This window comes from Trichomonas vaginalis, chromosome III, assembly GCF_026262505.1.
Source record: "Trichomonas vaginalis G3 chromosome III, whole genome shotgun sequence".
Classification (NCBI taxonomy): Eukaryota; Parabasalia; order Trichomonadida; family Trichomonadidae; genus Trichomonas; species Trichomonas vaginalis.
Genome location: NC_067205.1, coordinates 4,764,324 through 4,791,283, shown reverse-complemented (window position 1 = coordinate 4,791,283; position 26,960 = coordinate 4,764,324). Strand labels below are relative to the sequence as shown.

Sequence of the window (26,960 nt, the reverse complement as noted above, 5' to 3'; positions counted from 1 at the left end):
AAAATGCTTGTTTTGAGGTCGAGCCGCTTTTGGCTCCACCGTATTCTTTCAACCAAAACTCAAGAATTTCCCGCATGAATTTTGTATAAAAAGCAACCGTCTGAATTCCGGCGGTTGCTATATTCTTCACAAAACATTTACGTTTAGTTTACGAAGAAGTCATGACAAATTCATGAGGTGAGAAAAGAGGTGAGATCTAACCTTCTACCCTAAACATTATTTTTTGGTCCTTTACACTCATTACGAAGAAGTTTTGACAAAACATGTACGAAGAAGTCTTGACAAAACATGTACGATGAAATCATGACAAAACATTTACGTTCATGTTTGACAAAACATGTACGAAGAAGTCATGACAAAACATGTACGATGAAATCATGAAAATTCAAGAGGTTAGAAAAGAGGTTAGAAAAGAGGTTAGATCTAACCTTCTACCCTAAACATTATTTTTCAATACTTTTTCAGCACTTTCCTGTAGTTAAATATGAAAGACAATTCGAGATAAAAGTCATAGTACAATGGAATAATATGTTGCACACCATTTGTTGTGAACCAAACTTGAAAGTCAGAGAAACTGTTACTAGGTGGTTCGTAGAATTTAGAAGCAAAGTCATAAAAGTCCTTACCAATACATAGAAAACTATTGTTGCTTGAACTGAAACTTGCATGACACATAACATTTTGAGGGTCAAACACGTTTCTATAAACTGTCAAATCTGCTGGTGGAAGTATAAATTTAAATGGACCATCTGGTGGTAATGGCTCGTTCTGGTTTAGTAACCGAAGAAATTGTGCCCAAGAACGTTTGTCTACTTCCCAAAATAAAAACTCTGTATCTCTTGGAGGGTTAATTTCAATCTTTTGAAATGAAACGGTGGAGTTCATCTTGTCATATTCTAGTTTCAGATAGTATGTTCCATTTAGTAAAGAGTCGTATTTTTCTTGAAATTCCCAATAATATTTGTTCATTTGAGTTTGAAAGTCATTTAGAGTTTTCTCAAGACTTTCGTCTGAACGAACCGTAAAGATTCTCATTTCGTCAAATTTGTCTATTAGACCATCAGAACCTTTATACTGCCCATGAAAATATACTGCGAACATAAATGCGTTAGTTCTATTTGAAAACAAAACTCTTCTAAATCCTATTGCCTTTGCATCTGAAGGACTTTGAAGCCAACGAATTGGATAGTCAAACCTGTATGCTCGGGATGAAATTTCTTCATCTGAAATAGTCCTACCAGCATTTGTAAAGATATAGTCTAATGGTTTTGTATCTGCTACTTTTGTTCTTTGTTTTTCAACCTGAAGCATTTAATATATGTAAAAATATATTGTTTTAAAATGGTATGACATATAGCTTCTTGAATTTGTTAAGAAGTATTTGAACGTTTTTTCCATCTGTATCTCTAGTGTTTACATAAGCATAGCCCGCCTTAGTAAAATATACTTGTAATTTCCTATAGTTTACGCCGGTATAAAAGTAGAAAGAGTCTTGTTCTTCGCTATAGTAGTAAAACTCAAACGTATGCTTGCCATAGTCTGTAATTTCAATTGTTTCATCTTCTAGTTCGTCGACAAATTCGAATACAATATCTCTAAATTTGCCTTTGTTCTTATTGTTTTCAGAACGAGTGACCCAACGTAAGTTTTCAAGTCTATTGTCGTTTCTTATACGGTTTATATGGTCTACAAAAGGTAAATTGTTAGGATTCAGTATAAAATGAGTTGCAATGACAACATGTTTAAGATAGTGTTTTCCACCCATACTAACTATAGCATATCCGTCATTTCGCTCCCATTCGCTTAAAACTCTTTTTGTCTTTTTGTTTCTGACTTCAAATGACTCACAACAGTGAATTTCATATTTCTCATCTAACAAACAAGTTTCCCAACGGTCTTCTCCAACAAACTCAGCGTACATTTCAAATAAAATAAAAAAAATATTTTTTTGAAAAACGTTTTTACTTCATGCAATGTTTAACACATCGAAAGGCATGTTCATAAGACGTTCTTCTTCTAACCTCTCTAGTCTGTTTGGATAATTGGCATGTGCTGTTTCCAAATCCATTTCGTAGCGAAGACCAGACAATTTGTCATAGACTTTTATGGGTCTTCCCTTCCTATATTTAAAATTCTTCGAAACTCTCCAACCATATCTTTGTAACTCTGCTTTTATTCTAGCAGACTTTCTATCCATTCTATATGGGGGCATTTTTATAAAAATAAAAAAATGTTTTTTTTCTTTACTTTACATAACCGCCTGCTGCCATAAGTCTTTGACGCCAACCCATACCAGCTAATGAAGGTTGACTTGGTTTAGTTTCCAAACTAAACTTTGGTTTTGGTTTATCTTCAGTTTTTGGTTTTTCTTCTTCTATCGGTTTTTCGTCACTTTTCGGTTCCTCTGACTTTACTTCACTTGCAGGAACAGTTGTGTTGTCAACATCTTCATAAATATCATATGCCATTTGTTTTTGTTTTCCTTTCAACTTTTTGTGTTTGTTGTAAAGTTTAGAATATTTCGACTCTAAGTCAATGAGATGTTCTATAATGAACTGTTGGTCAGTGAAGTAAACTTTTCCATCTGTTGTCTCGAAAGCTCCTTCAGACTTCAATATTTTATTTGTGAGAGTCTGTTTCTTTTTTGAGATACTAGCCGTTCCATTTCTATGAAAAGTGACTTTATAGTTAGGGTTTGTATTTCCAGACCTGGCACTTTCTATTATTGAATTTTTCTCTTCATCTGTAAGTTCTTTGACGGGTTTTGACAATGGTTCTGAACTTTTTGTTTGTGGTGTCAAATCTACCGTTTCAACTTCTTCGGTCATTTCATCTCAGTAAAAAATTTTAGTTTGGTTTGTTTTCAACTGGTTGTTTAGGTTTTTTAAGTCGGTCTAAAACTTCCTGAGGTATAGGAAGAACTTGACAAACACGTGGTGTAACTGCTGGAAGCCGACAAATCCATCTTGAACCCACTTGTCTCAATGCTGTATTGTTCATTTCATCTCAGTAAAAAATTTTACATTCCCCAAGTTTGAGGTGGTTGCGGTTGGTTATTGTTTACCCATTGTTGTGCATGGTTATATCCTCTGTTAAAGAATCTTTCACCTTGGTCCATATAGTGTCCTGCTTGGTTATAGTAGTCATTTGCTTTGTTATAATAGTTTCCTGCTTGTCTTCCTACATTGTCCATCCATCCTTGAACTTTTCCTCTTGTTTCAGGATTTGGAATAAGATTTGTTGCATCTCGTGCTACATCCCAACCTTTCTGTACAGTTTGTATAATAGGTTGTGCTTTCTCTTTAAGTATACCTAATGTACTCAAAATCTTCCTTCCAACTCCAAATACACCTCTGGCTATTGTTCCCACTGCGGGCAAAAATCTGGATGCAACTCCTGCTAATGCGCCAAATAAACCCATTTCTTATGGGTTAAAAAATGACGAATCCAAACAAGGACCCCTATGTTTCTAAGGCAACAAAGAAAGCACTCATGATAAAAATCTTTAGTTCAACACCAAATGCTTGGTTTATGGATATCTTGGAAAACATTCCGAGGTATAGAGAAGATGGACCTCCATACTGGTTAATATTTGTTGGTCAAAACACAAGATACTGTGAAGCCATACCATTATGGTCCAAAAATATTTTAGATGTGAAAACTGCTTTGACAATATTCGTTGACAAATACCATCCAACAAAACTGACATCTGACTGTGAAAGTTCTTTCAAATCAGATGATATTAAAAACTATCTGCGTTCAAAAAATGTAAACCAATATTTCATTGTCGACCAAAACCATTCTGCTCTTGGTGTCATTGACGGTTGTATAAAAATGTTAAGAGACTTAAACCAACCACAAGGTGGTGAAGCAAATGAAATGTCATATGACGACAAGTATAGACACTTCTCCATGGCAAAGATGAGACAAGTTTTAAATATTTACAATAACCGTAAACAAAAAGGTTTGGGAAACCACTCCCCCGAAGAAATGAAAAACAACCCTGACTTAGAGAAAGACTATATATTTAATAATTTAGTCAAAAGAGACAAACAAGAAAGAATGCCGGGCTTCAAACTTCAGAAAGGTGACAAAGTAAAAATAGAAATACCTAAACGCGACCCATATGAAAATACTATTGACTATGACAACAATGGGAACTCGACAGGTACTCACATTCGTGTTCGTAAAAATAGAAGAAAGTATACAAGAGAATATTATGAAGTTTTAGGCAAACATGGCAAAATGTACACACTGCAAGCAGAAGATAAAACTACTATTGTCAGACCTCGTTTCAAACTTGTCAAAGTTCAAGTGGTATACTTCAAAGACAGTTCCTAACAAATATAAGACAACTCCTGACGAATATGCTAAAGAAGTTGAAAATGACGACTAAGCATTTCTATACCATGCGTAAACTGTCATGTAAGGTGGCATGTATTCTTTACTTTGTCCCGTTGTTTGCGTATATCCTGAAACGCGATGTGTATGGTTTCCATCTCCCTGAGTGTTACCCCAGAAACAATTTATAGCAAACTGAACGTCGTCGTCTTTAACATCATATCCTTTTACCTTTTTTCATTGCTGACCAATCCCAAAATTTATGCTTATGCCAACCTGCTTGAGATGTACTTAAATCTATGTAGTGACTGTGTGCAGGTAAATTTTCACCTGAAATCGTTTTACTTCCACCTGTTGCCTTTGAAGAGTTTGCACAATACAAAAACCTGTCGACTATTTGAGTCCAAGTTCCAAAACCAAGTACTACTTCTGGTCTGGTAGAGTTCATTGACGTATAAATAGAGCCTATAGGATATAATGTTTGAAGTATTTCTGTCTTTAATGTTTGAAGCTCTGTTTTGTCTGCTTTCTTGTCATATAAATCTTGAGCAGTGAATTTAATATTATGTTCATCCTTCATGACATAAACATCTTTACATCTAATGTTTCTCATCGTCGTTATGTCGTCATCCGATGTTAAACCTTGTGGAAAGTTAGGAGGTTTACAATATAATACATCCCCATCAGTTACGTCAACCGTTCCTTCAATACTTTCTATAGCAACAGTTGTAAAACTTGTATGTGTATGGTTCTTGTCTGCCTTTTTATCTAACTCATCGTTAACATAAGTTTTATCTGCTTTAAGGTCTAAACATCCTGAAACCCATCCTGTATCAGCTTTAGTTTTTAAAATCTTCGATGTCCATTCATGGTACCAGTCAGCCCTTTCTATAATTTCTTTATCTTTTTCATCCACATATTCCTTATCCGCCTTCTTCACTAACACACTAGCCATAAGTCCCTTATCTACCTTCTCTTCAAGGCTAACGTTTAAGTCTGTTATTTCAGATATAGAATGTATATGAGTCTTTTTAGAATATTCGTTTTCAGCTCTTGTCACTTCACTTGACATTTTATTGTCAACATATGTTTTGTCTGCTAGTTCAGGATGAGTATGTTCTTTTGTTGCATAAGCATTGTTAGCTCTTTCTTCTTCTTTTGCTATTGCATCGTCTACATATTCTTTGTCAGCTTTGTTGTCAACATCTGCTTTCAAAAGAAGTTCATTTATAGGTTTCTCGTTTAAAGTTCCTTTTGTTGGATTTATACAGACAGTATTGTTCTTCTTGTCTTGAAATAGAAACTCATCTGTTAAAGGGTTTAATGTCAGTTTTAAGTTTCCTTCTTTCAATGACTCAGATATCTTAGAATAGTTTGAAAAGTTTGTTGTGTTCTTATTTAGAGCTTGCATAATGAGTTGTCGGTTGTGTTGTATTTCTCTCATGGAAGCAATATCTTTCGACATTTTTATTCTAGATAAAATATGCTTTCAATAGAAAAAGAAAATTCAAGAGTTGCTACAACTAAACCATTAGATGAACTTTTTACTAATGTCGGTCAAAAGTTTGAGACAGAGACCGTAAAGCATGAAGGCTATCGTTTTGACTACCCATTAAGATGGCTAAGAGACCCATCCGTCACAAAAGCTATTGGCTTTCGTAGAATGAAGTTCATTTCAGAAGCCATACATGGTTTCCCATTTACGGTCGGTTTTGAAGTTCGATACTATAACAAAGAAAAACGTATGCATGAGAAATTTGAACAGGGAAAACTTTTACAAGTTAGTTTGCTTGTAAACTTAGAAACAACTCTTCAAGCTTTTCAAGAAAAAATAAACGATATCTATATCGAATATGCAAACCAGTATAACATTGACGAAGGAGAATACCATCTCGATATTATTTATGACAGGAAAAAATGCAACTGTTAAAATCAATAAAATAGAAGACCTTGGAGAAAACGTTTATATTTCTACAAAATATAACAACTTGGCATGGTATAGATTTATGAGGATGTTAAATCAGCCTGCAGCATATCCAGTACACCCGGACTATTATGAAGTCGAAAACCCTAATGGAACATATGAAAATATTTTCGACCAAGATGCTATTATTGTTCATGCTTCATTTTCTGGCGCCCAAAACTCTTTCTTATGCTTGGCAAATGACTTTTACGAAAAACCTACAAAGTTATACGAACCACCAAGTGGAAGTATTTCAGACTTTCAAGTATGGTTTACTACAGATGGAAGAAAAAGAATAATTCCATTATACCATGCGTTTTACTTAGAACTTAGTTTCATATACAACTACTATCGAACAGTAAAAATATAATTTTTTAATACGGTTGAGGTGTTGGATTTGGTTGCCAACTAGACTGTGGTGCAGGTTCAGGCTGTTGTATAACAGGAGCTTGTTCTTCTGGTTCAGGGTCTTTAGGTATAATACCAACGAACTGACCTACTCTTTTACCAATATTTTTGACTCCGTTCCAAATTCCTCTTCCTACGGTTTTTATTCCATTCCATATACCTCTTCCAACATTTCGAAAGAAGTTTCCTATCTTACTGAAGAAACCCATTTTACTATATGTAAAAATCTAATGTCCGCCTAGTCTTTTACGTTTCCTGTTGAGTTCCATAGCATTCTTTAACTGGAGCTCATACATTCTGTTTCTCCTCTGGTAGAAAACATATTCTGGGTCAACTCCTGTGTTCGCGTCATCTGCATAAAGTTGTTTATATCCCACTTCAGGGTTTGTATAAAACTCTTTCCATCTCATATTTGCATACCATGGTGGCAAACCTAACGCAGCGTCATTTGACATGGCAGTTTGCATTTGTACATCTGTTGGCACTTGACCATAGTTTGCCATTGCAGTTTGTATTCTAACTTCATTTGGAATATTCTCTGGGTTTGGTTGTCCAGGTTGCTGTGCATTCGCTAAGTTCTGTGCGTCCATTTAATATTAGATAAAAATATCTCTTACGAGTACATATGCTGAACATTTGCAGGCATTGGTTCATCTTCATATTCTCTGTACTTTTCTGCCACGTCAAATAAATAAATGACACAATGGAAAAAACCTAAAACAAGTAGTCCGATTTCAAACCACATTTACTTACTAATAAAATTTCTTTATTGTGACACTTTCTCCGGTTTATAGGACCTCTCTCATATTCTATCTTGTCATATATAAACTCATAGTCATGTATGTCCTCTAACCATCTCATAACGGTTTCCAAACCACTTTTATCGGATGTAAAGTAAAAGCATGGATGGTTATGTATAACGTCTAAAGTTTCTAAAGAGTCTCTCAAAGTCCAGTCTACTTGGTATTGAAAATCCCATGTGTTATAGAACGGCGGGTCCACTATAAAGAAAACATTTTCCTTGTCTTTATATTTTTCATACAACTCTGTCCAATGACATCTCACAAACTCTATACCCTCAATATATTTTTCTATGTCCTCTTTGAAAACATTTGTATAGTTAAGATATAAAACTTTTGACATAAGTGTTTCAATGTCATGAACTCTTATAGAACCACTATATAATAGTCTAGCAGATATACTATCCCAGTCTATATATTCTGCTTTTTTCAAAACCTCTCTCACAATATTTTTTCTTATCTAATGGTATACGTTCCATCTTACCTATAGGTATCTTTTCTTTTAACTCTTTCAATATATTGTTTGTGTCTGGAATATGTTTGAGACGGTCCATATAGTTGTCGAAGTCATTGCATATAATCTTTGAGTCTGGGAATATTATATGACATAAATGGGATATATAGAAACTTCCACCGAACAAATCTACAAATGTTAGACCATTCGGTAGTTTCTTAAGTTCTCTCAATATAATATCTTTACATCTACTCTTATTTCCAAAGAACGGTAACGGTGGTTTTGTAAAATTCATTTATATATAATAATAAAAATGTTTTTACCCGAAAAGTGACAGAAAAGTGACAAAACATGAAAACATATATAATTTGTGAAAAGCGACAGAAAAAGTGTCAACGGCTGGGGTTCGGTCCTCCTCTTGGGTCTTGGGCAAAATTTCTTATGGGCTAGAGGGCGCAACGCGCCTGGAAGCCCTCCGAATAAAAACTTCATTTATACTAATCATCTTCAGGGCTAGAAGGCACGAAGTGCCTGGAAGCCCCACTACCTTTTTTTTTTTTTTTTTTTTTTTTTTAATAAGGATCTTTATATAGTGAGAAAATTGAGAGATATATTAGAATTATAGTTTATATTACTTCCTATAGTGATTTCAAAGCCCTTTCAAATTCGGTAAACCATTTGCATTCTGATGCCACCCCCCAAAAAAAAAACGAATCTGTTAAACACATTTTAACGAATCGTTATCAATTAATAGAATCCAATTTCAACAATCTAAGTTATTCAAGAAACAATATAACTAATAATCGATGTTATGATGATGTTTCATTCCAAATTTTAAATAATTGATTTTTCGCATGATTTGCACCGAACAATTAATTGTAACAAACATTCAAGCAAGCATACAAACAAAATATAGGGTGGACAATATTATCGTAGTTACCCACATATTGTTATGTAATAGACTTATCCTAATGAAAATATATTGATAACATTAGCATACATCCACATTATTAATACGATTTACAAAATTACAATTCACTATTTATATTAATGAGAATTTTAAATATACAAATAGAACGCTTATGAATTCATTATAAGATGCATAAAAACTGTATGATTTTACCTATATATAATATATTTTATAATATATATCAAACAAAAATAAAATGTTAAAATTAAAATATATTAGTTTTCTATTCTCCATGCTTTAAGAACATCTTTAACGGCTTCATAGAATGTTGTAATATCTTCACCTGTTTCATATGTGAGTTTCTTGAATTTATCTTCGAAAACATTTGTAAAATGAATCATATTTTGTGGTGAATATTTAGATTTAACTAAATAATCTGGAATGTTAACACAGACACCACGCAATTCATCACCATACATGGAGCCTTTAGACAAGTACCATTTCAATGTCTCGTATTTAACAATGAAAAACATTTCAACCTTACCTGATGAGATCTGTTTACGCATCAATTCTCTGTGTTCGGGCAAATAAATGTTTTTGTAACTAGTTTCTGATAACAAAACTGGACTAAAACCACTTGGTGATGTTGTGTAATCTCGGTCTGGAGTTTCTGTGAACTCGTATTTATATGGGAAGATGCGACCTGTTGTTCCAAATGCATCCATAGCTGTTTGAACTAAAATAACTTTATTAGATAAATAAACTTCATTTTCAACTGATGTAAAGATAACACAAAAAATAGAATTCTTAAATGTCATGGAGATCAAAAATGGTCGGATTTTGTCGTTCTCTTCTAAATAACAAATTATAATGAACTTCCAAAATTAAAACATTCTTCAACTTTGATATAAAATTGTGATAAAGATGATGAATAAATACATGATGCGATGTTTTATAAATGATTTGAACATCGCTTGCAATGTGATAATTCTGGTGGGAAATGAAATTCTTTCTTCGGTTTATCTGATGATTGAATTCCGAAATCTAAAAATGCGTCTGTAATCAAATTCATAAAACTAACACGAACTTCGTTCTTGTCGACATTACAATCACTAAATGATGTGATTTTGTGGTATTCAAGTGTCTTTGATAAATGTTTGATAGGATAAAAGAAGAAATCACCTGAATCTCCAATAGGAACAGTCTGTGCAAGAACAGGTGATGAATCTTCTTTGATTAAACGAACTAAATATTGTGATTCTTTAGAAAAAACTTCAATCTTTTTCATGTCTGAGATTTTCGTCAATGTAATGAATGAATTAGGTGGTAATTCATGAAAAATTCTAATACTAAATTCACGAAGTTCTAAATGATAATCAATGCCTTGAACTCGTTGAAAATTCATCATTGATGCAGATAAATGTTGAATTAACAGTTCTTTGTCATAATTTAATATATCGGAAACATCACTAATAAATCCAATATATATAGTTCGACCTGTGATTTTAGATAAAACATATCGACCAATTATAAGTAAAAAGTGACATTCATAATTTGAAATCCAAAATGGAAGAATGAATTCTGAGATTTCATTTATGTTTTTGTTGATTTGATATTTATCAATTAATTCAAATAAATCTTTCTCAACTTCATTACTGCATCGGTTTCCAAACAAATTGCCATAAATCTTGATGTTTCCTTGTGAATTTCGTTCAATTGTTGCTAAATTTGCTGAACGATTTTGAACATACATAATATCTTCATATTCAATTGTTGATTTAACATGAATTAACTTACTGTGGTTGTGTGTGATCAAAACTGACATAACTGCATGGAAAAGAACTTCAACTGACCTCATAATGTTGACATGAGCTTTGCATGAGATGATTGAAAGATATTTAGTAGATTTGACAACAATGATATGATATGCAAGTCGAAATGATAAATATGTCTCACGAACAAAGTCTTCTTCTTTGATCAAGCCTTCTTTGAATTTTAATGAAAGTTCATATAAATATTTTCGAAGTTCGATATCTTCACAAAAATTATAAACTGAGAACAAATTGTTTTGTTCATCAAGAACAAAAAGTGAATGAATGAATGATTGTATTCCTAAAGGAAGCAAACTGTTACGGCCAGGTTGAATAACTTAATCATTTTTTGTAATTCTTATAATTGGTCAGTAGATTCCACATCGCTAACTGATCTAAGACAGCTTTCAATATCAATGTCGAAGTTTTTACTTTTCTTCTGTTTTATTATAAAACATTTGAAATTGAATCTTCTAAAAATTGAAATATTGCGAATCTGAATCATATTGTGAATAATCCTTATTAGAAATCCAATACGAATCATAATCTTCAATGTTATGATCTGTTTTCATTTATTTTGTTTTCAGAACAAGAGCAAATGCAGGTGAAGAGTCCATTGAATGTTTAAAAATTGGATATTATTAAATTTGGAAAATTATTTTTTAATCAGTGATAAAATTGAATATGATGAAATGTGAGAAATATCAAGAAGATTATTACGTTGGTAGTGGATTAAATATTGGGAGGTGAAAAAATTTTTCATTTGGTTGAATTTTTTTATGTCATTTTTTTTTTCCAAATTATTTTCAATTTTAAATTTTGCTTCGCAAAGTCCTGTAGAAAGATGTGATAATTTGTTGTAGATATTGTTTTTTGGATTTATTATTGTTACACTTGATGTTTGTCCATCATAATCACTATTGATGATTGTAGCTGAACATGAACCAGATAAATTAAATGTTTGTGGACAATTATTCTTTTTGATTGAACAAGAGTCAAATTTAACTTTTGCATCATATAAATAAAAACAATATACAGCAGCATTGTTTCTAATGATATTACATAAATAAAATTGATATAGACCAATACGACCAAAACAAAAGCATTCATGGTTTGCTTTATTATCAATGAAAGATGATTGACTGATGTTGCATTTCGTCCATGAACAAATGTCAAGTGAAACATCATCTTTACATTTGTTATTTGTTATGTTATTTCGTGAATAACTAAGATTTCCGTATCTTAAATCATTAATTGAATCTCCTTTATCTATTGAGTCTCCACAATCAAAGACTGTTGAATCTTCAAAAATGTTTTTGTTGTTTGTATTGAATCCTGATATTTTTGAATATAAAAATACTCCTTCATATCCTGATTGTGTTTGTATAGATTTTGTGGCACATGTTCGATAGATAACACAACTTCCCCAATAAGAAAAAACTGTAAAAGATGGAGTTTTTGTGCCATTGAATCCAGAAATAGAAATAAGAAGTTTTGTTTGATCTCCTTTGTCTATATAGACAACAATATCATTAATTCCATTGAATAAACATGTTGTAACATAATAATTTCCTGATACAGTTGGATTTAATTTTGTATTTTCAGTGTGATTTTCAGTGATATTTGAATTGTCATAAAAATGTGTCCAAGTATCAAGATTTGGACCGGAATCCAAGAATAGTATCAATAAGTGTCTCATTTTCATATAATTCATAAAAATATTCGAAAGAATTAAGTCCGAAATTTTGTTTATCACACAAAAAAATAGTTTTCTTTTAATAAGAGCATAATATTATTTAAGTATAAAGATTGTATAATTAAAATTACAATGTCATTATCTTTATCAAGGGATTAAATCCCTTGAAATTGACAATCAAAACATTTTATGTCACTTTTTTTGGTATTTTTTGGAAAAAAAATTGTTGGCATTTTTTTTAAAGGATTACAAGTATCGATGATTTCATTCATATTTTACACTTCAAACTCAATTAGAATACAATTGTAGTCATAATGATAATCTTCTCTGCGCAAGGGTCTCAAACGAATTCTAATAAAAGAGGAGAAGTTTTTAAATGCAAGTACAAAGCAGCATCTTCTAAACACACTTTAACAAACCATGAGAAATATATCGAGTTTAATTAGAAAGAATGAATTTAATTTTAATTTTTCCAACAATGATGTATATCTTGATAAACTTTATTGCATTGATATTTTCTCAAAAACAATAGCCAATCATTTTTATTATTGTATATTTTGCCGAAAACAGGAAATCACAAACAGATCAAAAAGAACTGCTAAAATTAGAGATAACAAAACCATATATACCTAAAATTAAATTTAATCCTTTGATAGAGATAATGATATTCCAACATTAATTGATGGTAAAATTTCAAAATTTACTCATCATTCATTTATATCTTGAATGTTGATTATTACCATTAAAATAGAATATTTATCATTATAATCAATAGATTAAAGATGATAAAAATATATGAAATACAAAAGAATGCATTATAGAATAGTAAGGAATAAAATTACAAGAAATTTCTGATATGTCAAATATTGTTGTAATTCGAACAAATCCATTTCCAAGATGTCCGATTTCGAATGTACCATTTGGAGATTTCATTTCATGTTTTCCATCATCAATAACTGTTCTTTCGAATTTAAATCCTGAATAGTGGATACTGATATCTCCTTGTGTTTTGAAAGATATATTATCCATTTTTGATTCTTTGATGACAGAAACACAACCTTCATGTCCACTGATGTAACAACTTCCACCACCTGAACCATAATCATCTGATGTTCCACCACCAAAGTATCCTGAACCACCTCCTGATGTTCCGAGGTGATATTGTTCTAGTCCAATTGTTCTGTTTTCACCACATCCTTTTCCAAATTTACCATTTTCAATGCCGATGCTTCCAAATGTTTGTGTTCCTCCTTTACCTTTGTTTTGTGTGCTGTTGTATCCTTTTAATGATCCTCCTGGACCTCCTTGATCTTTAGAGTCTGAACCTCCTGCACCTGCTGCAACGATGATTCTGCTTTTCAGAGATTCGAAATCATCATATTCTCCTGATAAAAGACGGATATCACTTGATCCGCCTCCCCCGAATTGTCCCTGACCTCCCCCTCCATATGAATTCTTGTACATATAATATTGACCTTTCGAACATACGTGTACATAGAAATCATTTGTCTTTTTTAGTAGTATATAACCAGAAACAAAAGATCCTCTTGATGGTTGTAGATATGTGTCTGAATCTTGATAACCTGTACTTGAACAACCCCATAATTCAAATAAATAGTATCCTTTCTTTAACCTCACATGTTGAGGTTCAAATGTATAGTAATTTTTACCTTTGAACTCAAAATTAATTTCTTTTTTATCTGAATTGATAATTTTCTCTTATTATACAGAAAAAGAAATCATATTAAATTATATTGTTGAAAACAAAATATTTATTACTCTAATCTTGTGAAATGAAATCGAATTGAACTTTTGAATAGAGTAGGTGACAAAAGTGCATACTCTTAAATTAACCTTAAATGTTGATTTTTCGATATTTTCGGTATTAACCTTATTGTAAATTTTTCCGGTGATAAATTTATCACACTGAGGTTATTTTTCCGGTGAGATTTTTAACCTTGATTTAATGAAATTAATATATATAAATTTTATTATTTTTAATTTCGAATGAGTATAATAAAATATTTTTTTATATCGTCATAACTCTCATCACTGTTGTGATTCCAAATGCGATTATTAAGGTTCAAGTCGCTAATGTTTTGAATGAAGATAGAGCAGTAAGAATTCTTACAAGGGCAGGTAATCAGATTGTTGAGCAAAGAGCTTCAAAACACGATGAATGTTTGAAATTAATTCAACACATTTTGGAAATTGTCGAAAGCCGAAGGATTGAACCTAATGTCCTTATTCCATCTTTGAAGGCAATATTAAATTTGGCACAAAGAAGTTTAAAGGAAGAGTAAGCAAGATTAGATAATTTGGACTTTTTTAAAAATTAATGAATAAACAGTATATTTTTGAAGTGTAAGCTTATTTACCTGAAGCTATATTACTTAATATAACATTCAAAGTATTATTGCTATTTATTGGAGAACAAATTTATGTAATTTTCACATGAAAATTGATAAATTTGTATTTCCTTATGATAATCAATTTTTGTATTTGTAGAGAGTCTCCCTTCATGATATCAAGACTTGGCTATTAGTCTTTATCCATTTTTGAAAATTGTATTGTAAATTGTAAGAATTTCTGAATACTACTACTATAAAATATAATTGCTTATCTATGTATATTCTCCCTGCATGATATCAAGACTTGGCTATTAGTCTTTATCCATTTTTGAAAATTGTATTGTAAATTGTAAGAATTTCTGAATACTACTACTATAAAATATAATTGCTTATCAATGTATATTCTCCCTGCATGATATCAAGACTTGGCTATAAGTCTCTATTCATTATGAGTATGACCCCATTTTTTTTACAAAAAGTGCCGAATTGCAACTTTGTCCCAATCTCCTTTTGAATATTTCTAAATTCAACTTCTTCTCATCATATTCCTTTTATCATAATTATAAGCATTCATAAATTTTGTTGTTTTCTTTTCATCAAAATAAAAATCAGTAAATACATATGAATCAGTAAAAATGTGTTAATTTATTCAATTTATTGACACTTTTTATTTCCAAATGATGGCCATTTATGGGATTAAAAAGCTTAAGAAGCTTTTCTCCAATGTAAATCTACAAATCAATTGTAATATAGGAAACCATTAGTATCGTCCAAATTATAATTTTTAAAATAATTAATATCATGATTACTGAAAATATCCATGTAAATTAACATATTTTGAAATCTTCTAATTATCAAAATTTTACAGGACCAACAAATCCATATGAATTTATTTTATTGTCAATTTTATATTAATCTGAGATTTTAATTTGAAATCTCATTTACTTTGATACTTTGGGATCTCTTCATTCGCAGTGAGCTATATGTGTATAATTGCACAAATTATCTCGATTGCCAACCATTTAGAAGAGATCTTCCACCAGGTAGATACAGGCTTGAAGCATGGGGTGCACAAGGAGGCAATGTTACATATAACGGAACATTATATGAAGGTGGCAAAGGTGGCTATGCCAGTGGAGAGCTTGATATTTCTCGGCAAACAACTCTTTATATTTTCTGCGGTGAAATGGGAACTACTGAAATATTAAGGCATGATAGTGATATCGGTAAACCTATAACAATATTATGAAACACATTTGGAGGAGGAGGGCGTGGGTTAAGTTCATATGATGATGATGAATTCTATTCATCATCAGGAGGAGGAATGAGTTTCATTTCAATTGGTGAAGCTAAAAATGAAAGTGGAATTCTTTTTGCCGGTGCTGGTGCTGGATCTGGTGCTGGAACATTTTTTAATCAATATACATATGGCGGATATGGAGGGGGAGTTTCAGGTGGGGATGGATCACATTGCACTAAATATTATGGTAATTTACGATGTGGAACAGGTGCTACTCAAACAAGCTATGGAACAAATTATGCAAATTCTAATAATAATGGTGGCAAATTTTATGGAGGAAATTGTGAAGCTAGAGGCTATCATGAGGCTTCAGGAGGTGGTTCTGGCTATTATGGTGGTGCTGGTGGAGATTACTATTCAGCTGGAGGTGGTGGAAGTTCTTTCATAAATGAATCTTTTATCAAGAATGGAATAATCATCCCAGGCAACGAATCAATGCCTTCACCATACTCATTCACAGAAAGATTGATAGGCAACCGAGGTCAAGGATACGTAAGAATCACACCTATTGTCATTAATATTGAGATATTTTCACCAAAAAGGAGTTGTTATTATCCTGACACGAATCTCACATTAGATCTAATATTGTTTACATATAATTTTAATGAAGTATACAACATTTCTAGAACTGTTAACTCATCTGGTCTACAAGATTATGAGTTAATTCAAACACATCAAGATGACAGTCAGAATTATATTTTTAATGACACATTTAAAGTTCCAAGTGAAAGAGGTTATTATCAAATTTCTTACTTCATGTTTTCTGAATCAGTCCCATATTATAAAATAGAAGACGTCATTTTAGTCAATAAAGTCCCAGAGATACTTTTAATCGGAGAACGAGTCACAGTCGAACTCGCAGGAATAAGCCTCGGAAATGTCACATTTAAATGCAAATATGAAGATCACGATTTATACACAAGTTCAGAAATGGTTTCGAGTGATTCATTTGTTACAGGTACGATAAAAATTGATATCATCAATTTCCCAATTAGTTCACAAATTCATTTTGATTTTTATGCAATCGATGAATTAGGGACAAAATCAAATATTATTCAATAATTTGTTTTGATTGTTGAAACAAATCCTCCAGAGATATCCATCTATAAAAACAGATCAACATATTTCTTTCCAAATCAGAAAGTTATCATCCATGGACAATTTAAAACTGATACAAATTTTAAGATATGTTGCTCCCAAGACATGAAACGATTTGAGCAAATAACAAGAAATACATCTAAGAATGAATTCTCAATTGATCTCGGAACTCAACAACCAGGTTCGCACAATATCCAATTATATAGTATTGACTCCAATGAATATAGATCAAGTATTGTTAATCATAATTACATTGTTTATCCAAGCATTATTCAAACATGTAATCATTTTAAAAGAAGAAGTCATTTTTCATATTTTACACAAATTTTTATATCTTTAAAACGTTAATAATTCTAGCAAAATAGAAAATATCCGCAAAAACACACACTTTCTATCATTTTTTATAATAATAAAATGATTATGACAGTTTTCTATCAATTGATCAGCACATTGCTATCGATTTTAGTATGGATGCGACGGTTTTACGCCATGACCGTTTAAAAATAGAATAATACGCCATTTTTGGGGCCGAATGGCGGGTACGAAGTAGCCGCCATTCGGCCGAATAACAAAACAATATAAAATTATCGCCGTCCGTTTTTTATTTTTATTTTATTTTATTTTTATTTTATAGTTAGTATGGGTTAGTTGGGTACTGTGGCACTGCGCACCTACTTACCCATTATATGTGAATTTGACACTTTACAAAACCACTAACGTATATTTTACAACACAAACGACAACACTAACTTAACCTTAAATATTTACAAAACCGCCAACCATTTCACCTCACTAACATTTTCACTAACGAACTCACTAATGAAAAAATAAACGTTCTCATAAATTTTCTTCTATATCTTCATCGTCAATGTTAACTCTATTGTAGTCATACTTGAAGTCATAAAGTTTCTCAAGTTTTGAAATGCATAGTCTTGTTAACTTACCTTCATCATCATAAGTTTTTATAAAACTACCATGACAATCTTTATAAACAGTCAGTGTATAGTCAACTGGTCTAGGATGAAGTGTAAAGAACATGTTATACTCAGGAAGGAAGAATAAATGTTTAAATGTATGTTTGTTATATGTTTTGATTTGTATGAGTTGCTTTTGTTCTGTCATTTATATAAAAATAAAATAAAAAATAAAATAAAAAATAAACTTAAAAATTAATGATATCACCACCCTCACACGTATGAAAACATAGCACAAAAATAAATTTAGGTGAAGTGGTGAGATCTCACCTGTTTTTTCACCCTGTTGAATTCATTGCTTTATAACTCTCTTCCTTTCTCCAACTCTTCTAACTTCTTCTTAAGTTTAGCAATGTTGTCCTCATGAAGTTTAATCTTTCTCAAAATTCCTTCTTTATCTAATGGTTGCTTTATCTTTCTAAACTGAACTCTACCATCCTTCATAGTATGAATGTAAAAACCTTCTGGAATAGTTCCTGATTTAATGTATTCTACCAAAAACTTTTGTTTCATTGCTTCAGTGACTTTATTTGTCATTTCAATCAAATAAAAATTTTAATATTAAATAAAAATAACGTTATTTTTTCAGTAAGGAAACGCAGGAGTTTTACGATTTATTTGAGGAGTAGGTTCTGGTTTAAATGTTGGAGTCGGTTTAGGAGTTGACTTTTGAACAGGAGTTTGTACTTCCATAGGTTCAGGAGTCATTGAAGGTTTTGCTTGTGAAGGCGTTGGTTTTGGCGAAGTGTTGGAGTTTGTTTAACTTCAGCTACTTCAGTATTATTTACAACATTTGCTTTATTTTTTTTCAACATCATAACTGCTCCTGCTGTAGCTAGCAAACCTAGTGGGAGACCATATCTTATATAAGGACTTGACCAAATGCTATTTTTGACAGGAGCTGGTGGAACACCTAACCTTGGTGAGACTGCTCTTTGCCATTGTGCAGCTCGTAAGAAATATTCAATAGGTGCTCCATAATCGTTTGGTAAAGTTTGTTTCATAGATGGTGAAGGTTCACGAGAGCTTGATGAAGAACTCATTTATAAGCTTTAAAAAAACGTTCATCCTTTATTCCTCACTGTCGTCCGTAGCTAAGTTATAGTCATCTAATCTTATTATGGGATGCCATTAGCACGCACTGAATGGCAAAGCAACAATCCCTCATAAATCCAATAAGTGGCTTTGGTACATTTTCAGTTGCTAGTTCAATAGGTCCTTTAACAGACAATTTGTATGTTATTGGAGCAGTAGATGTTTGACCTTGCTGGAAGCAAAAGTCCACTTCTGTTGGAAAACCACATAAGAAATGTGTGTTGTCATAGCTATCCCATTTATGTTCCACACTACCATCATCCACCAATGACCTCATAACATCTTCATTAAATCCTATCATATCATTGTTTGTATTGCAAGCGTTCGCAACCATTTCATAAAATACAGGTCCATATGATTTTTCGGGTTCTGCAGGCATATTTCCATAAGCTCCCATGGAAAGCTGAAGATATTTAAACTTAGGGTTCTCAAAATTAACATAATAGTTGTCTTTCTTTCTAAATAGTGCCCAAATACTTTTAACATTAATAGGCGTATAAGCTGCTGTAAATGTTGCACTTGAACTATCTGTATTCTTTGAGAATGAACCGTCCATAGGAATCCAATCCATAACTTTAACAGGAAAACATAAAGCCTCGTTTGTATAATGTTCTACAAGTTCTGTATAAATGTTAGGGTCTAAAGAGAATGACTTTGGATGAATGAAACATTCATTAAAATCCATCTTTGTTCGAAATAGTTGCTGGGTTACAGTTGTAATAGTAACTGTTCCACTAGCTTCTACTGCCTTCGTTATCATAGTGAATGGTTCATTCCATGGAACAAATTTATTTGTCGGTGGATTTGAATCTGAAGCAAATGCAACTTTAAGAGTTGGATTGAAAGCAATGATATCATTTACAGATATAGATGTGCATTGTAAGGCGTCGCTACTGAACTTTACTTTAAGCTGAATGTTTCCTGCAAAAGCTGGAATAAATCGAATAGCTTCTAATGGAAGGAATCTTCTAACAGGAATTCTTAAACGAAGCTTAAAATCAAATGATTTTCCTGCTGTAATTGGACCACTAACAATTTGTCCTGTTCTGCATGTTCCCGAATGACTCCATACATCTTCATGTCGAGTCTTTGAGAAAACATCTACTTTCTTTATTTGTTCGGTAGTTTGTGAGTTTGAAGTTATATATGCTTCTTCTCTTGCGTTGTCTTGAGAATATACGATACGACCATTTGCAAGGATTTGATATCCAGCAACTGCATAGAAAGCGTCATCGAAACCAATCCAAAATCCTGGTGGGTTTGTTTTATTGGAACCTGAACCAATTTCTTTATCTACAATAAATTGACCTTCCATTTTATACGTAATGAATGTATTGTAAAGGTCCAACATATTTTCACCAGGAGGTGAGAGATTGAATGTTACCCATGTGTTATCTTTAGCAGTTCCAGGTTGTGATGGAATCTTTGCGTCAGAATATTTTCTATTAGTGTCACCAATTTGAACTGCATTGTCTATGATATCGAAATATGAGCGAATCTGATGAATATGCTCTGCTGGAGTAAATTCGTTTAGCTGTTCGTTCTGCATGTATTTACTTCAGATAAAAATATCTATTTACTTCATTATTCTCACTCTTCTTCTTGGCATTCGTGGTGGAAGTTGTTTCTTGACATTTTCAATGAACTGTACATTCTCTTTTGTCTCAACTTCTTTCACTGGCGGGTCAGGATTCTTTGACTCGGTTTGTTTTTCAATGAAATTCACGAACTTTGCAATAAGCTCTTGGTTCGTTATTGAAAGTACATCTGGCTTCTTTTCTTCTTGTTCTTTGGTGGCTCAGTTTGAACAGAAGGTTTTATATGGGCTTCGTGGACTTCACCCTTGCCATACACCTTAATGTTGTCGCTTTCTGCATTCGCTAATGGAACCTTTCTTTTTCTTACGTATATTTTACCATCTTTACTCTGACTTACGTAATAGAAAGGATGTTGTATTCCTCTTGCGTCATTTAATATAATAGACTCTCGCTCTGATTTTGACAAGCTCATTTTACATCGGTTAAAGTTTTAATTTTGTTTTTTATCTGCAGTCAAATGACTCAGACAAGCCCTACGGACAAGACCCAAGGGGTCATAGATGTTGAAGCATTGAAGAAAGAAATTCGTGAGCAAATTTTATCCGAACTGAAGGAACAAAAACAAGAACAAAAGCCAGAGAGACCAAAGAGAAAACTTAGTGAAAAACAACTTGCTGCATTAGCTGCTGGAAGACAAAAGAACCCACGTTTGCTGGCGAAGAAAGCTAGAGAAGAAGCTGAAGCAAAAGCTAAAGAAGCTGAAGCAAAGAAAGAGTAAATGGTTTATTTTTATCCGAATTAAATGTATAGACAAATACCTTTATCTGTTGCGTTCAGTAGTGAAAACCCTGACGTCAAAATAAAGGGGAACAGAGTAACGTTTAAGTTTCCAACAGACTGGATTGTGAACATAAATGAAGAGAAGTACATTGGCATAACAAATATGTATATAACACGTGCTTTCAGAAAGGTTGACTTTATACTTCAAGTCGAGATAGAAAATGACGAACAGTCTTTAAGCGCCCAAAACATTCACATATACAAATACTTTAAAGACGATACAACGTTAGAAGACTGTATAATTACATTTTACGAAAATTTTCAAAAGAAGTTTAACATTGAAGTACAAACTTTACAGCCTTTACGTGAGTTTCTTGCACAACTGAAAGAAGAAGGAATTGTAGAAAGATTAATAGCTTTTCATTACGAGTTTGTACCAAATGAAGATGGAACACATGACTGTCAATTCATTGTATTCTCACCATTCAATGAAGTCGCTAAAAAGAAAGAAAATCCATTACGTATAAGATTTCAAATCTCTGAACCAAGTGATGATTTCAAGAATGTTTTCAATTATGATGCAATGCTTCCGAGGAAAAATGATTTTTCCGAAATTAGATTTCCAGGCATTTGGGATAGAAAGCAAGCTATATTATATTCAAACTTAAGTAAGGGAGTTGAAAATGAGTTCATTGGTCATACAAGAACTACACCACTGCCAAATCCTAAATACTATAAATTAACTGGCTTCAATCGTGAGTTTTGGATAGACATGTTCTCCACTCATGACCATAACTGCCCAGTGTTCTTACCTCCAGACCATAAGGACTGTCTCTACATTGAAGCACAACTCTTAAACTCTACCATCGCAGTATTGTAAATGACCACATGGGCTTCGCCCTTGCCGCTAGTTTTATTTTTATCACGAATGACCTCATTGCTGACAAAAATAAATGACCTCAGAACTTCAACTTACGAATAAAGCTTGTTTTAGTCGTTATTGAGAAGTTAAACTTCTCTTCAAAGCAAGGTTGACATGACTTACATAAGTCAAATCCAATCTCTTGACCGTCATAAAGTGCTTTGTAAAGTTTCATTAAACTGAACTCAGAGTCTTTGTCATATGTTCCTTGCGGAACCATTAAACCTTTATCTTCATCATAGAAACACTGAACAGAGTCAGGAAACATTTCATTAGCGGTTAAAGCAATAACATCTTGCTTCACGCCTTTCATTCTGCAGTGAAATGCAACTTCATTTAAATCATTCGTGAGTAAGTCTATGTAAGTCTTCTTTCCACAAAATATTGACTTGTATGCTAAACTTTGTTTATCTTTTGTGATTTCTGCAAAGTCGCTATGAAATTGACCAAGGTTTTTACCAATGAGAACTCTTCCATAACGTTTCTCAAACTCTTCAGCTAAACGAGGGATATCTTCATTGTAGAGATGCATACTGTCCGTATCGCTATAAAAGATGTCCATTCCTAAGTCCTCAGCAGTACAGAATACTTCACACATTATTCTCTTCGACATAGACAGAATGTTAACACCAAGTGGACAGAAGTTAAAGTGTCTGCAAATGCTTTTCGTTAGCTTGAAAATAGTTTTATCTGAACCATCCAAACCTTCGAACTTCACTATATGGTTGTAGTTTCTGATGGCATATCTTATAGCATCTTTGTCATTTACTATGGTTATTTTTGACTCAATAGGAGATAGAATAGTTTTGCCATAAATACTGTTCAGAATGAGCTTTATATTTTCTTGCAAAGGATTTCCTTCTTTCTTATACTTTAACCTTAACTCAAACAACTTCTTTACTTCATCTCTTATTCTAATATCTCTGTTTCCATCGTAATAGTATCCTTGCAACACTTCACATTTGACACCTTGATATTTTATGAGGTCTTGTAATGTTATATGGTCAACATACATTAAACAGCAAGTGTTTGAACTTCTGGGAACGTTAAGTTCTGGATTTAGTTCAGGGTCACAAACTATTAAAGGAAAGTGTCTATGTATTCCAATCTCTGTTATCTTAATGAGAACAAAGAAGCCAGACATAAACTTTTCACCAATGGGTTCCTTTTGGTCGTCATCGAATAAATGTCTCATGAGATACTCTGTGCTTAACATTTCTTTCTTCATAACCTTTGGAATACCTTCTAAAGTATAAAGTCTTGCTATAGCTGATGGATATAATGAAACAGCGTCGAAATCAGCAATGAGTTTCTTTTCGCTCTTTTGTTTAATGTTATCTGACAGCATACATCTTCCACCTTGAATACAGCGTGAAATAAATTCTCTTGGTTTATTTGAGAGGTCATATAAATTTCCATTCGGGAAGTACACTCTGTTCTCAAACAATTTGTTAGCAATTGAACAAATACTAACGTAGTCATAAACGTTTAAATCAAATTCTTTCAATATGTCATTGCGGAACTTAACAAAACCTTCTCTTAAAATTCTTACATCTTGTTTGCAATAAAATGTGCTATACTTTTCTAAGTCGAAGTGGTTCTCATCTATTCTGCAACCTTTGATGGAATCTATGTTTTTCATGAATGTATCTGCATCCCGGATAAACTTACATGCTTCAGAAATGACACCAGTTCTGTTGTCATTTGCTAACAAAACACTGCTGTAGTAGTTGTATGGAAATACTTCTTTCGGTCCTGTTTGTAAGTTAAACATAGCAGGAAATAGTTTAAGCTTCTTATTTATAACACTGTAAGAGTCTTTTATAATAATTGCCCTTCCTTTATATAAGCCAGTTATTTGCATTGTTCGTGAACCTTTAATGATGGGAGTTCCTTTCACTTCTGTCATGTGTCTTAAGATGAAGTTTATATCATAACTGAGGTTATGGAAATATATTAAACTCTTGTCAGGAAGTCGTTCCAAAAATTCTGTTGCACAGTTCTGACCCCAAATGCTTTCACTCACTGAACCATCTTCACTGTCATAACAGATGTTAAAAGCTTTATGAAAGCCGTCTGTGCTACACTCAAAGTCAGCAAAGAAAACGTGCTCAGGAATGAACTTGCACTTATTTTTATTTACTTCTTTTGACTCGGCTTTCTTCTTCAGTTGTACACAATACTTTGGAGCATATGACAAGTCTTTAAATGGTGCAAGGTTCTGTTTATATAAGTCAGTAGTATATGTGAAAAGTTCTCCATAAGAAATAGGTTCGAAATATTTGCACTCCCACAATGTTTTCATAACATCCCATAACGGTGTTGTTCTATCATAACGAACTACATATTTATCTTCTCTCTTTGTATAAATCTTCATTTGTTTCTCAATGTTCATTCCACCACAAGCTTTGAGAATTTCTATATAGTTGCGAATGAAATATGTTGTCATTGGTAATCTTTCATTTAGCATGTAGTGGTCTTCAACAAGAAGTAAGTCAATAGTTCTAACAGTTTCACATTCTTTTGGTATGTATCTCTTTATTTCATTATGTCTTGAGTCATTGAAATAACCAATGGTAACATTAAATGCTATACCTGTTGCGTCAGAAATTTCTTGTACTTTACTTTGAGGAAAGTCTCTAACACGAATGACTTCTCTCATGTGGTCAATAGTCTCTCCATCTACTCCAGCCTGAATGCAAGCATAAACGAAACAATTGTCTTCTGTCATAAGTGCTGCAGTTCTTTTGTTCAATTCATTGAAGATTTGGTAGCGCTCAAGATTTATAGGTAATGTGCAAAGATACTTCCAGAACTGACCGCTTCTCTTCTTATAAAACTTCTTTTCACCATTATCTTTCCAAAAGCTTTCTATAAGTGCTGGGTTTCCTGTTTGCTTAAGAGCTTCCAAAATGGCTTTCTGGTCATTTGTCAGTGTGCTTTCATCTCTATATGGTCTCTTTTTTGGTTTGCCTTTCTTTACATCTGACATCGTTAAGCCTTCATATTCTGTTAAATCATACATCTTTATTTCAGTAAGATTCTTTATGCTTGTCAAGAAGAAGTCATAGTGCATTTCAACAATACCTGCGGCATTTGCTTCTATCTCTGATATAAAGTTCTCCTTCAAGAGCTGATGTAGTAATGTTCCAATATTATTGAGGTTTAACGTAGAACATTCATACTTTCCACAAGTTTATAACATACCATCCATCTCTGTTGTGAGTTATTTTAATTTTCTCTACGAGTCTCATGAAAACCTTACCGAAATGTTTGTGTAAGTAGTCTCTGTTTGGTTCATCTAAAGCTTCGATGTTAAAGTCAATGAGTCTATTGCCTGACTTCACATTTCTCTTCCTATTCTCTTCATCTTCTTTAACCATCTCTCACCTTCTTTTGGTTTGTCGTCAATGGAACGAATGACATCATTAGCTTTGCGAACTTGTTCTATAGCGCTCTTAAACATCTCTCTTCTCTGTTGTTTCAGTATGTCGTCTCTTCTTCTTGTTTCACCAACGTTTGCATTTGTTATGTCAAACATTTCTCTTCTTACTTCATGAGGTACTGAACGTCTATGATATAAGTCAATAGCAACGTCATTTAAAGGAAATGCTCTTGCATGACTTCGTCCTCCGCCGCGTTGCGGCTTTATGAACTCATGAATTCTATCATAACTTATTGCACCATTATAGTCTTTAATGAAGTCAGCGAGTGCTTTTTTGTTTGTTGCGTAATGTTTTGCAACATCTATGTTAGCTTCTGTAAGAAGTTGTTTTATTTCCGAGTGTTCTAACTTAGACAACTTCCGATACATCTTTAGTAGGAAATAAAAAAATATTTTTTGAAAAAATTAGATTAGATTTTTTAAAGTTATTTTCAAAATAATTTAATATTTTTATTTTAATGAAAACACATGCAAGATTGCAAGTTCTTTTCATACAATGCTCTCGCTACTGCATCAAGAATGAGTTCAATAATGCTTCAAATGTTAATGTTATCTTTAACAAGAAGTTTGTGAAAGAATCTATGTTTGGTCAGTATGTCAGACCATTAGCTATCGTCATTGACCGCAAACGTTATACTTCACAAGAGTTAGCAGTAGTTTGAAACAAAAGAGTTTCTTCGTGAATGTCAAAGATACTCATTATACTGTTATAAAGAACTCTAATATTGACTTCTTCAGTATTGCTTTAAATCTTTCCGAACAGAAAGAATATAAGAAGGGTGAAACAAATGTGAAATATTATCCTTCATCTCTGAAGACAATAACGAACAAAGATGTTATACAGAAATTCTTACCAAAGTTGAAGAAGCTTCTATTGACATTGACGAAGGAAGTGAAATGGTTGAAGAAATAGACCCTGAAGCTATTTAAGCAAAAATATATTTTTGGTTAGTCTTCATATCGATATTACAACAATTCCCCAATGTATAAACTTTTCATACGCTTTTTCATAAGCTTTATATACCTTCAGAAATTTTGCATAATCTTTAGAAGCATTAGATATTGTTTAAATGC

At 32.6% G+C, this 26,960-nt stretch overlaps 21 protein-coding genes and 2 pseudogenes across 23 annotated transcripts, besides 4 other annotated features; 5 read left to right on the top strand and 18 right to left on the bottom strand.

Annotated features, from left to right (window-relative positions):
• Positions 1–5,371: part of a mobile genetic element that runs on past the window's edge.
• Positions 451–1,311, bottom strand: TVAGG3_0642810 (uncharacterized protein; the record flags this gene model as incomplete). The annotated part of the gene is made up of 1 exon (XM_051241336.1): positions 451–1,311. The coding sequence occupies one exon, from the start codon at positions 1,309–1,311 to the stop codon at positions 451–453; it is 861 nt and encodes a 286-aa protein (XP_051087923.1).
• Positions 1,337–1,921, bottom strand: TVAGG3_0642800 (His-Me finger endonucleases family; the record flags this gene model as incomplete). The annotated part of the gene is made up of 1 exon (XM_051241335.1): positions 1,337–1,921. The coding sequence occupies one exon, from the start codon at positions 1,919–1,921 to the stop codon at positions 1,337–1,339; it is 585 nt and encodes a 194-aa protein (XP_051087922.1).
• On the bottom strand, positions 1,967–2,197 carry TVAGG3_0642790 (uncharacterized protein; the record flags this gene model as incomplete). Its single annotated transcript, XM_051241334.1, has 1 exon — positions 1,967–2,197. The coding sequence occupies one exon, from the start codon at positions 2,195–2,197 to the stop codon at positions 1,967–1,969; it is 231 nt and encodes a 76-aa protein (XP_051087921.1).
• TVAGG3_0642780 (phage tail repeat-like family) lies at positions 2,244–2,828 on the bottom strand (the record flags this gene model as incomplete). The annotated part of the gene is made up of 1 exon (XM_051241333.1): positions 2,244–2,828. The coding sequence occupies one exon, from the start codon at positions 2,826–2,828 to the stop codon at positions 2,244–2,246; it is 585 nt and encodes a 194-aa protein (XP_051087920.1).
• On the bottom strand, positions 3,020–3,421 carry TVAGG3_0642770 (uncharacterized protein; the record flags this gene model as incomplete). Its single annotated transcript, XM_051241332.1, has 1 exon — positions 3,020–3,421. The coding sequence occupies one exon, from the start codon at positions 3,419–3,421 to the stop codon at positions 3,020–3,022; it is 402 nt and encodes a 133-aa protein (XP_051087919.1).
• Positions 3,439–4,315, top strand: TVAGG3_0642760 (uncharacterized protein; the record flags this gene model as incomplete). The annotated part of the gene is made up of 1 exon (XM_051241331.1): positions 3,439–4,315. A coding segment is annotated over one exon (877 nt), but the record flags the coding sequence as incomplete, so codon positions are not given.
• TVAGG3_0642750 (phage tail repeat-like family) lies at positions 4,687–5,296 on the bottom strand (the record flags this gene model as incomplete). The annotated part of the gene is made up of 1 exon (XM_051241330.1): positions 4,687–5,296. A coding segment is annotated over one exon (610 nt), but the record flags the coding sequence as incomplete, so codon positions are not given.
• A 73-nt stretch (positions 5,372–5,444) lies between the features above and the next one.
• Positions 5,445–5,806, bottom strand: TVAGG3_0642730 (phage tail repeat-like family; the record flags this gene model as incomplete). The annotated part of the gene is made up of 1 exon (XM_051241329.1): positions 5,445–5,806. A coding segment is annotated over one exon (362 nt), but the record flags the coding sequence as incomplete, so codon positions are not given.
• Positions 5,807–6,085: 279 nt separating this feature from the next.
• On the top strand, positions 6,086–6,674 carry TVAGG3_0642720 (annotated as a pseudogene). Its single transcript has one exon. A coding segment is annotated over exon 1 (589 nt).
• A 4-nt stretch (positions 6,675–6,678) lies between these two features.
• On the bottom strand, positions 6,679–6,921 carry TVAGG3_0642710 (serine threonine-protein phosphatase family; the record flags this gene model as incomplete). The annotated part of the gene is made up of 1 exon (XM_051241328.1): positions 6,679–6,921. One exon carries the CDS (start codon positions 6,919–6,921, stop codon positions 6,679–6,681), a length of 243 nt encoding a protein of 80 aa, XP_051087915.1.
• An 18-nt stretch (positions 6,922–6,939) lies between these two features.
• On the bottom strand, positions 6,940–7,215 carry TVAGG3_0642700 (uncharacterized protein; the record flags this gene model as incomplete). Its single annotated transcript, XM_051241327.1, has 1 exon — positions 6,940–7,215. One exon carries the CDS (start codon positions 7,213–7,215, stop codon positions 6,940–6,942), a length of 276 nt encoding a protein of 91 aa, XP_051087914.1.
• Positions 7,216–9,087: 1,872 nt separating this feature from the next.
• Positions 9,088–9,796, bottom strand: TVAGG3_0642690 (uncharacterized protein; the record flags this gene model as incomplete). The annotated part of the gene is made up of 1 exon (XM_001293787.2): positions 9,152–9,694. One exon carries the CDS (start codon positions 9,692–9,694, stop codon positions 9,152–9,154), a length of 543 nt encoding a protein of 180 aa, XP_001293788.1.
• Positions 9,797–9,828: 32 nt separating this feature from the next.
• Positions 9,829–11,330, bottom strand: TVAGG3_0642680 (uncharacterized protein; the record flags this gene model as incomplete). Its single annotated transcript, XM_001297821.2, has 1 exon — positions 9,829–10,734. One exon carries the CDS (start codon positions 10,732–10,734, stop codon positions 9,829–9,831), a length of 906 nt encoding a protein of 301 aa, XP_001297822.1.
• Positions 11,331–13,151: 1,821 nt separating this feature from the next.
• On the bottom strand, positions 13,152–13,847 carry TVAGG3_0642670 (glycine-rich protein family; the record flags this gene model as incomplete). Its single annotated transcript, XM_001290198.2, has 1 exon — positions 13,152–13,847. One exon carries the CDS (start codon positions 13,845–13,847, stop codon positions 13,152–13,154), a length of 696 nt encoding a protein of 231 aa, XP_001290199.2.
• Positions 13,848–14,202: 355 nt separating this feature from the next.
• Positions 14,203–14,413: a mobile genetic element.
• Positions 14,414–14,416: 3 nt separating this feature from the next.
• Positions 14,417–15,241: a mobile genetic element.
• An 817-nt stretch (positions 15,242–16,058) lies between these two features.
• On the top strand, positions 16,059–17,096 carry TVAGG3_0642640 (glycine-rich protein family; the record flags this gene model as incomplete). The annotated part of the gene is made up of 1 exon (XM_001310548.1): positions 16,059–17,096. One exon carries the CDS (start codon positions 16,059–16,061, stop codon positions 17,094–17,096), a length of 1,038 nt encoding a protein of 345 aa, XP_001310549.1.
• A 668-nt stretch (positions 17,097–17,764) lies between these two features.
• Positions 17,765–26,960: part of a mobile genetic element that runs on past the window's edge.
• TVAGG3_0642630 (uncharacterized protein) lies at positions 18,407–18,643 on the bottom strand (the record flags this gene model as incomplete). Its single annotated transcript, XM_051241326.1, has 1 exon — positions 18,407–18,643. The coding sequence occupies one exon, from the start codon at positions 18,641–18,643 to the stop codon at positions 18,407–18,409; it is 237 nt and encodes a 78-aa protein (XP_051087913.1).
• Positions 19,751–20,750, bottom strand: TVAGG3_0642620 (uncharacterized protein; the record flags this gene model as incomplete). The annotated part of the gene is made up of 1 exon (XM_051241325.1): positions 19,751–20,750. A coding segment is annotated over one exon (1,000 nt), but the record flags the coding sequence as incomplete, so codon positions are not given.
• Positions 20,781–21,211, bottom strand: TVAGG3_0642610 (annotated as a pseudogene). The gene has a single exon. A coding segment is annotated over exon 1 (431 nt).
• TVAGG3_0642600 (uncharacterized protein) lies at positions 21,257–21,517 on the top strand (the record flags this gene model as incomplete). The annotated part of the gene is made up of 1 exon (XM_051241324.1): positions 21,257–21,517. The coding sequence occupies one exon, from the start codon at positions 21,257–21,259 to the stop codon at positions 21,515–21,517; it is 261 nt and encodes an 86-aa protein (XP_051087911.1).
• TVAGG3_0642590 (uncharacterized protein) lies at positions 21,542–22,399 on the top strand (the record flags this gene model as incomplete). Its single annotated transcript, XM_051241323.1, has 1 exon — positions 21,542–22,399. The coding sequence occupies one exon, from the start codon at positions 21,542–21,544 to the stop codon at positions 22,397–22,399; it is 858 nt and encodes a 285-aa protein (XP_051087910.1).
• On the bottom strand, positions 22,479–22,754 carry TVAGG3_0642580 (organellar and viral DNA polymerase type B; the record flags this gene model as incomplete). Its single annotated transcript, XM_051241322.1, has 1 exon — positions 22,479–22,754. One exon carries the CDS (start codon positions 22,752–22,754, stop codon positions 22,479–22,481), a length of 276 nt encoding a protein of 91 aa, XP_051087909.1.
• On the bottom strand, positions 23,487–24,350 carry TVAGG3_0642570 (organellar and viral DNA polymerase type B; the record flags this gene model as incomplete). The annotated part of the gene is made up of 1 exon (XM_001306861.2): positions 23,487–24,350. A coding segment is annotated over one exon (864 nt), but the record flags the coding sequence as incomplete, so codon positions are not given.
• Positions 24,621–25,271, bottom strand: TVAGG3_0642560 (organellar and viral DNA polymerase type B; the record flags this gene model as incomplete). The annotated part of the gene is made up of 1 exon (XM_051241321.1): positions 24,621–25,271. A coding segment is annotated over one exon (651 nt), but the record flags the coding sequence as incomplete, so codon positions are not given.